Raw genomic sequence first — 9,544 nt, forward strand, 5'->3', positions numbered from 1 at the left:
GTGGCCACGTTGCCTCTTCTTTGCTGTTCCTTTACGCTTGTTAGCAATGGTGTAATTGGAATAGTAAAATTCATGCTTTTCAACTTTGGCAGTAATCTTTGACAAAGTTGTCCGTGATATCCAAAAAAGTAAGACTTTGTTTGAAAAGTGACAACAAACTTTATCCCAGAAAATCTGGCTTTTGAAATTCAGAGAGCGATGCCTCTTCGATCTTTGAACAAGTTGCCATGTTGCCTCTTCTTTTTATAGAGACATCAATTATGTTCAAAAACACGCTCAGAAAATTGCTTCTTGTAGAAATTTCCTTTCTGCACTTCTGAGATTTCAATTTATCTTACCTCATTTTCCTTCATCATTTCTAAAAAATGGCTTGCCTATTTGACCGTCGATTTAATCTGAATGTTGTGGAGGATGCAAACATGTCTCCTCAAGACAACATATGGCACCTATCCTTCTTATCAGCTAATGGTCCTTTTATAGTTGGGGACTCTATGATGAGGAATAATATAATCGCTACAGTGGTAGCTAGGAATCTTCTCATTTACAAGGATAACGAGACACTTTCAAAACGATCCGATGAATTGGATGTTCAAGAGTCTTTGGCTTTCAGTGTTCAGTGTGTGGGCTTTGTATCTAATATGGGCCAACGTCTACTTGCTTTAACTCGCCAAGTCGAATCATTGATGGCTGAGGTGGCAAGTCTTAGACAAGAGATCAGAGGGCTCAAGTTCGAAAGTAGAGAGTTGCACATGCTTGCAAATAATTACTCAAAGGGCATGAAAAGAAAGCTTGACTAGTTGCAGGAATCCGAAAGTCAGATTCAAAGTGACCATCAGAAGTTTGTGGCTTCATTCCAAAGACACCAATTGCCTTCGTCATCTAGAGTTTTACCAAGTACTGATGCACCAAATAATCAACCTCTTGTGCCTTTTCTTCCTGGAGTTCCGCCAAGTACTGAGGCGTCACATGATCCATCTTCTGTGCCTCCTCTTTCTGGGGTTCTGCCTAGTACTGAGGTTTCATATGAGCAACCTTTGTGAATGCTCTCTCATGTTTGTTTGTTTTAACTTATCTGTATGCACATGTCTGTAATCTATCAGATATATCAATAAGTAAGCTCTATTTCATTCAGTGTATTGTGATGAATACAATAAGGCAGATAGTTTACTAAGATGTTGTACTTCTGAACCAAATATCAATTTATCTTTACCCTCACGAAGATAAATGATCACTCTTAGTGTTTCATTTGAGTAATCAACTCATAATCTTTAATCCATATGGATCATAAATATCATGGATCAGATTCGCGTTGGCATAAAGTTCAATCCATGTGGGACGGGGTTTCACATTATGCTTCGTTGGATATGTGGGCACACGAGAAATGATAAGATTAGGAATGAGATATCCGAAGGAAAGTAGGAGTAGCCCAAATTGAAGGAAAGATGAGAGAAAATCGATTACAGTGGTTTAGACATGTGAAATGAAGGCCTACTGACACTCCGGTTAAAAGATGCAATCATGGGACAGAGGTTCAGGGCTGAAGGGGCAGAGGAAGACCGAGAAGGACTTTGGAAGAGACTCTAAGAAAAGACTTAGAGTACTTGGATTTAATGTATATAACCGATCTCACTTAGTAGGAAAATGCTTTGTTGTTATTATTGTTGGCATCTTCTGTGCTCTATTTGTGCAGTATGAAGGAGACTTTTGTGACAAACTAATTGATCACGTACTTGTTAATGTTTATGTATATGAGGATGAATGTTTCTTTAATTTTTAAATTTCCTGGATAAGTTTTCGACCCCTAGCACTGGACGGGATAAATTCTTATTCTCATCTAAAAAGCTTATCAATGCTCCAATTTCATTTGACTTTTCAGCATTTTAGATATAGAGCATGTGGCTGGACTAAAACTAGATGTCAGCATCACTTACTATGGACCGCACTTACAATTGGATACTCAGCTAGAGGCTCCAACTTTGATTGAACATCAATCGGAAATATTCTAGGACTTTCCACGGTCCCATCGATTTGATTATAGGAATTAGAGGAAGGAAGGTTTAAAGAGAAAGGGTTCTCATTTTTTTATAAAAATGGAAATTAATAGTAGAGTTTAAATTACATTGAATTTTAACGATTCGAACTATTTATTTTTTAAGTTGCACTTTATAGATCATTCTTGCAAAATATTAGTCAAATTATAAATATTTAAGACATCTATTTGGATTTAAAGAAATTAACGAATGTTTTATTATATAAGAAACAATGAAAATTGATCTTGATAATTAAATAGACAAATGATTTCAGATTGAATTGAATTTTTGCAAGAATGATCTATAAATTGAGACTTACAAAATAGACAATTCGGATCGTTAAAGTTCGATATGGAGTGGGTTTCACACCTAATCCTCATATATATATATTTTTTTCAAAAAACATATAACTCTTTGCATAAAGGGCTTGACGAAAGGAAATAGAAATTGAACCACTGTGATATTTCATTTTTATATGTTTACTAAAATAAGAGTACTTAAATTAGAAAATTTAGATTTTAACTTAGAAACAGTTTTTTTGCTCCAACTATTATGTACATCATTATAATTTAATTTTATGAATATTTTAACTTAAAAATATTTAAATTATGATAAATATTAAAAAATCACTAAACCGACACTATGCAACTCGTGGATCACTATGATATAATATGAAACACATGAAAGATTTTTTTTTAATTATTTTAGTCGTTAGATTTAAATTTGGACCGCTAGATGTTTTTTTTAACTGTTTATATTTGATCATATTAGATATTAGTCGTAGAATTCAATAAATTTATAAATATAAAATATAAAAAATACATGGTCTAGCCCAATAATATGAGAGAATTATGGGTTAAATTTGACCCCAAAACGAGTTTTTGGTTAAAACTCATATTTGGCTAAACGGTTAGAGCAAGTAGGTATAGAACATAAAATTTGAATATTAGTTTAAGGGTTGGACTAGGTCTTAGCTGCATTCTCACACATTTTTGTTTATTTTTATCATTAATTTTCCTTAATTCATTCCATGATAGTTTAAAGACAGCTATAAAAACAAATGTGCCGATAGAAATATCCTTATTTATTTACAAAGATGGTGGTATTAAATGCTTTCTTTTCGAAGAAAAGAAACAAAACAAAATACCCAAATGGATCCGGAAGTACAAACAGCGGGTCTCGAGTCACCCTTGATTCCAGTTCTTCCTCAAGAACTTGAAGTACAAAGAAAACAAGGACCGCTGAGCAAAGATGAGGTTATCAAGGAAGTAAAGAAGCAGCTTTTGTTGGCAGGGCCACTTGTGTCCTCAAATTTCTTGCTATTTGGTATGCAGGTGATTTCAGTCATGTATGTTGGTCACCTTGGGGAGCTGGCACTTGCAGGTGCTTCCATGGCCACTTCATTTGCTTCAGTCACTGGTTTGAGCTTGATAGTAAGATGGCTTCTCTACTTATTTCAGATTATTTGATTTAATTTATATTCTTATTGATTTTACTAGTAATTAAGTCACGAGTCATCATATGGTATATAATAAACAATTGTAGTGGGATAACTTTTTGCTTTTTATTCTGGAAATTCGCACTTACAAAACAGAGGGATAAGGGATTCCTTTGAAAGTAGACTGTTCGAATCATTGAAATACAAAGCAGAGTGTGTTGTACAGGCTAGACTTGTAAATGGGTCAGGTTTATTGGGTTTGGATCCATTTCACTTGGTCCGTTAGATTAACGGATCACCCGAAACCGACCGTTAAGTTAACATCATCCAAACCCAACATGTTAAGCTAATGGGTTATCGGTTTCGCCGTTAAAAACTTCTTTTTTTGCTTATTTTTGCGTTCCAATACAAGTTACACATATTTTAAATAATATTTTAAACATGAAGATCCAAATACTAATTTTAAGGATGGGTCAGGTCGGGTTTAAAATGACAGGTCTAGTACATGCTATCAGATTATCCCTCCAAATAATTTCAATATGTATGATACTATTCTCATTTCAACCTTAATTTGTTGAACAGATAGGAATGGGGAGTGCATTAGACACATTCTGCGGCCAGTCCTATGGTGCAAAACAGTATCACATGCTTGGTATACACTTACAGAGAGCAATGCTTGTTCTTGGCCTGGTCTGCATTCCTTTGGCAACTGTATGGTTCAATGCTGGTCATATTCTTAAATTCTTGGGTCAAGATCCTGAAATAGCAGCTGCTGCTGGAAATTATGCTCGTTTCCTGATTCCGTGTCTTTTTGCATATGCAATTCAACAATGTCATTCTAGATTTTTGCAAACTCAAAACAATGTGGTTCCCATGATTGCTAGCACAGGCACAGCAACGCTATTGCACTTGTTTCTCTGTTGGTTTCTGGTATACAAGACTAGCCTTGGATATAGAGGTGCGGCGTTGGCAAACTCCATCTCATATTGGATCAATGCATTGTTGTTAGTTGTTTATGTCAGAGTCTCTCCCTCTTGTAAGCATACATGGGCTGGATTCTCAAAGGAGGCCTTCTGTGGAATTCCCGATTTTATAAAACTATCTATTCCTTCTGCTGTAATGATCAGGTAATCATTTGTTGACGCATTCTGTAGTGAAACTATCTATTCCTTCTTCTGTAATAATCGGTCAGCAGAAAATTTGCAATTACAAAATGTTAACACCTAGTGTAATTGGTTGCTGGTTTTATGTCTGTGAACAGCTTGGAGATTTGGTCATTCGAATTGATGGTCCTCTTATCCGGTTTCCTTCCTAATCCAAAGCTAGAAACCTCAGTCCTCTCAATCAGGTTTGCAATATTTATGCTCTACTGAGCAAGGAGCAATATAAACTCTTATATGCAGCTGACAAAGATGAGGCAGAAACAGCGAAATTACTAACGGATTGATGACATTTTCAGCCTTAACACATGTTCAATGGTGTACATGATTCCAATGGCATTCAGTGGTGCAGCAAGGTGAGTTTAAGACCCTAAATTCGCGTCGAAGTGTTTATGCCTCTATTGTTGGATATTTGTCTTAAAAACTCTTTTCTGTTATTTACTTATACAAAACAGCACAAGGGTTTCAAATCAATTGGGTGCTAGCCAACCACGACTCGCAATTCTAGCAGTACGTGTTGCACTGTCCATTGTGGTTATTGAAGGCTTTTTGATCGGTGCTGTCCTGATATTGGGTCGAAAAGTTTGGGGCTACTGTTACAGCAATGAAACTGAAGTTGTGAATTATGTGGGTGAAATGTTGATTTTGGTTGCGGTATCTCACTTTTTTGATGGAATTCAATCTGTGCTTTCAGGTTTGTTCCGGTTTGCACAATCTCTTCTCTCATAGCAATAGATCTTTCTGTTCTAATTTTGGATTTCGGAAACTTTATGTGATACCAGTATAACCTACTGCTAAAACTGAAGTCAAAACTTTACGTTTATCTCTGTTGCAAGGACTTTGAATTTCATTCAACTCATATATACTCACTGTGTGTTGTCGATATCTTATCTCTATGTTGTCGATATATGATCAATCAGTCTGTGGTCGATATTTCATTTTGATCAATTCAAAAATATAATTCGATTTCTGGTCATTTTAGCATTTTCCAAGAATTTGTAGCCGATATTTACGGAAGAGAAGTGACACTAATTTACAATTTCAGGGGTCATAAGAGGAAGTGGGCAGCAAAAGGTTGGGGCATATGTTAATCTGGGAGCTTACTATCTTATGGGCATTCCTGTTGCAGTCTTATTAGCTTTTGTCCTGCACGTTGGAGGGAAGGTAACATCATAGTCCTTAACCTTCTATTTTTTTAAACCCCCCTCGCTACTTTTTTAGTTTTAGTTTCTCTACTTTCTCAATCTTTTATGGACATATAACACAAGTATTAATTTCAAATTAACGTTTATGTTCTTCACAGGGTCTTTGGACGGGAATTATCGTGGCTCTATTCGTGCAGGCACTATGTCTTTCGATCATAATCATATGCACAGATTGGGAGAAAGAAGTAAGCTACTTTGTCACGTTATGTTTTGTTTAGTCAGTCTGATTTTACCTTCATCTCATGACCCATTTTTCATTCCTTTTGTAGGTGAAGAACGCTTCTGACAGAGTGTACAACACAATGACCTCGGCTGATACGTCATAGTCAAGGTTCTAAAAGACATTAGGCGCAGGTCGGGTGGTGAGCTGGGATCTAGCGCTTAAGTGGCTAGGTGGGGTCTAGGTGGGCGCCAAGGCAAACTAGGCGGATTTAAGTAAATCTATTATATTTTGTGTAAGTCACTTGCTCTCTTGGGTCGCTTCACTCGCCCGCGTCAAACTTCCATTCTCTGTACTCTTAGGGTAACTTTGGGGTCCTTGCCCTTCACTTATCTGGGGGTACCTATTTTTCAAGGTAGGCCAAAAAAAGCTTATTTCCAAGCTATTGCAGATAGGGTGCGGATAAAGTTAGCCTCATGGGAGGGTGCCCTATTGTCTCAAGTAGGTCGTCTGGAATTGCTTCTTCTGTTATCCAAAGTTTATTGGTTTACTCTTTTCAGGTTTATGAATGGCCTTCTTTGCTTCCAAAACAAGTTCAAAGTTGGATGCGAAATTTATTTTGGTCAGGCGACCCAAACAATTGTGGTGTACCACTTGTGGCCTGGCGTATTTGTTGTCATCCAAAAGAGGAAGGGGGTCTTTGTCTTCGAGATGTTATAGTAATGAATCGTTCTCTAATTCTCAAACGTTGTTGGGATGTAGTTTCTTCTGATTCTCTTGCATTTATTTTCTTAAGATATCGATTTTTGGCTAAAGGTTTCTCAATTGCTTCTTCTTATAAGAAATCTTTAGTGTGGCTTGGTCTAAAGAAAATATTTCCAGATCTTTTGCCTCAACTACGATGGTTGATTGGTGATGGTTCTCAAGTTCGATTTTGGACGGATAACTGGCTTGGAGAGCCAATTGCACATAGTTTATGCATCCATCATCATGTGGCATCCACTTTGAAAGCAAAGGTTTGTGATTTTATTGGTCCAAATGGTTGGGTATTGCCTACGAATTTTTCTTCATCCTTTCCTGTTATTGCTGAGACTATCACCTCGACTCCTATTTCTTTGGAGGCGGGTGTTGATAAACTTATTTGGACAAGTTCTTCATTAGGTCTCATGACTGCTAAGGATGCTTTTTCTTAGTTGAATGGTCATAATTCCCAGCTGGTTTAGGGTAAAGCCATTTGGGATTCCTCCATTCAGCCGAGGAAAAGTACTACTACTTGGAAGGCTTTGCATGGACGTCTTCTTACTGATGATCGCTTGCAGCGTCATGGAGTGCCTTTGGTTTCTGTTTGTTGTTTTTGTCTGAATGCTGCAGAGACTGTTTCACACTTATTTTTGGAGTGCCCATTTATTCAAGAAATTTGGAATTGGTTGTCACTCCTTTTTAATCGACCATATGTACAATGTGGTTCCTTGGAAAATCTTTTTTCATCTGCTTTCTTTGCTGCTTTGTCTTCCTCTTCTCGCCGTTTGTGGGTGCTTCTTGTTTGTAATGCTATTTGGAGCATATGGTCTCTACTAAACAAGATTCGTTTTGAGGGTGCTAAGCTATGTATGGCTCATGCCAAGGCTAGGATTCTTACGTGTTACAAAGAATCTGCCTCCTTGGTTTTTTCTTCGGTTCCTTACGTCAAGTGCTCCTATTTTTCAGACTTTAGGCGTTTCTCCTTTGTTGTCTACTACCTCGCGTTTCATTCTTGTTGTATGGAAACCTCCTTGGGTGGGGTGGATCAAGGTGAATGTTGATGGGTCATTCAAGTCTATAGGCTGTGCAGGTTATGGTGGTGCATTTCGAGACTCTCAAGGTATTGCTTTGGGTGCTTTTGCGTTGTCCACAAATTTTTGTAGTTCGATTGCAGCTGAGGTTCTTGCTGTAATTGAGGCTATTCGAGTTGCTTGGGTGCGTGAATGGCATCACATTTGGTTAGAGACGGACTCAAATATAGTGATTCACTACTTAAACTCTCCTAGTTCTGTTATTCTTTGGTATTTGCGTGTTGATTGGAGCAATTGCTTGTGGCAGATTAGGCATATGCATGTTTTTGTTTTCCATATTTTTCGTGAGGGCAACTGTCTAGCCGATGCCTTAGCTAACTTTGGAGCAGATCACGATGCATATTGGTGGTCCAACGTTCCTTCATATGCAGCATGTGCTTATGAAGTGTCTATTTATACTTAATATATATAATTTCATCATAAACTACAAAATCGAGTGACATGTATTATGAAGTATTGAAACATAATGAAAACATGGGGAACAAACATATAATGTGTGCTCAGATAGAAGAGCCCTCAAAAGGCAAAGCTATTGCTATCGAGGAAGAGAAGACCCTCACGCCCAAAGAAGGCTTGCCGACACACTTTAGCATTGAAGAGCCGTTGCGATTGCCCAAGGAGATGCGAAGAGCACTAGTAACGGTCTTGGCAAGTCCCGACAACCACGAGGTGCAAGAAAGCAAGGACGAAGGCTTAAAGCTTCAGCCACATGAATATGCCATATACTATGTTGCTCATGACGCAATCAACTTCATTGACGAAGACTTGCTGCTAGGGTCAAAGCCTCACAACCGTCCTCTCTTCGTCTCTGAGTACGTGTGGGGCACAAAGTTAACCGCATGCTTGTGGATGGTGGATCGACCATAAACATCATGCCAAAATCAACAATGATCACAATCGGCATTAAGGTGGATGAACTATCCCGAAGTCGCCTGCTAATCCAAGGTTTTAACAAAGAAGGACAAAGCGCGATGGGTATGTTCCAAGTCTAGATGACCATTGGTGAACTCAAGTCAAGCATGCTCTTTCACTTGATTGATGCAAGAACTTCTTACAGCTTGCTCTTAGGAAGGCCTTGGATCCATGAGAATAGAGTAGTACTGTCCACCCTCCACCAATGCCTAAAGTTCTACCAAGAAGGGGTGAAGGTGATACAAGGCGACACCAAGCCATTCACCGAAGTCGAATCACACTTCGCGGATGCCAAGTTTTACATGGATGAAGACATGGTACCCAAAGCTTTTCCAAAGGAGATCAAATCCACAGGCAAAGCCGCACCCAAAAAGAAGGAGTGACAAGCTGTGTCCAAGGAGTAAGAAGAGGAAGTCGTGCCATCTTCAAGCAAAAACGATGATGAGCCTGCCAAACCCACAACAAACAAATGGAGTGTAATGCCTTCAAAAGGATTAAACACACCCGTCTTCCGATACATCACCATGTTGAGAAGAAAGAATGGGCAATCCCCATTCGAAACTGGAACAAGCAAAGCCGACACACAGCTGCACAAGGACGATGTAAAGCTGCTCAAGACAAATGTTGTTTTAGTTCTGACACAGCTAGGCAATGTTAAAGCCATCATAAGGTTTCGTAAAACCCTTGCCAAAGGGGGTAAAACCAAGCTCTCTTTGAACCAAGAGGATTGAAGAAGGTTTCGACCCAAACGCCTACAAACTCATGTCAAAGGCTGGGTATGATTTCGCCTTCCCTTCAAATCTTGGA

General features: G+C 38.3%; 1 protein-coding gene across 1 annotated transcript; it reads left to right on the forward strand.

Annotated features, from left to right (window-relative positions):
- Window positions 1-3,136: 3,136 nt before the first annotated feature.
- LOC137737790 (protein DETOXIFICATION 16-like) lies at window positions 3,137-6,815 on the forward strand. Its single transcript, XM_068477345.1, has 8 exons — window positions 3,137-3,463; window positions 4,051-4,595; window positions 4,730-4,816; window positions 4,928-4,984; window positions 5,084-5,322; window positions 5,674-5,792; window positions 5,932-6,018; window positions 6,103-6,815. The coding sequence occupies exons 1-8, from the start codon at window positions 3,140-3,142 to the stop codon at window positions 6,157-6,159; spliced, it is 1,515 nt and encodes a 504-aa protein (XP_068333446.1). The 5' UTR covers window positions 3,137-3,139; the 3' UTR covers window positions 6,160-6,815.
- The last annotated feature ends 2,729 nt before the right edge of the window (window positions 6,816-9,544 follow it).

This window comes from Pyrus communis, chromosome 6, assembly GCF_963583255.1.
Source record: "Pyrus communis chromosome 6, drPyrComm1.1, whole genome shotgun sequence".
NCBI classification, from domain to species: domain Eukaryota; kingdom Viridiplantae; phylum Streptophyta; class Magnoliopsida; order Rosales; family Rosaceae; genus Pyrus; species Pyrus communis.

Excerpts from the sequence above, each read along its gene's own strand:
- LOC137737790 (XM_068477345.1), top strand. The coding sequence starts at position 3,140 with ATGCTTTCTTTTCGAAGAAAAGAAACAAAACAAAATACCCAAATGGAT. Across the intron at positions 5,323-5,673 it reads AATTCAATCTGTGCTTTCAG|GGGTCATAAGAGGAAGTGGG; the intron begins GTTTGTTCCGGT and ends TTACAATTTCAG. Across the intron at positions 6,019-6,102 it reads GCACAGATTGGGAGAAAGAA|GTGAAGAACGCTTCTGACAG; the intron begins GTAAGCTACTTT and ends TTCCTTTTGTAG.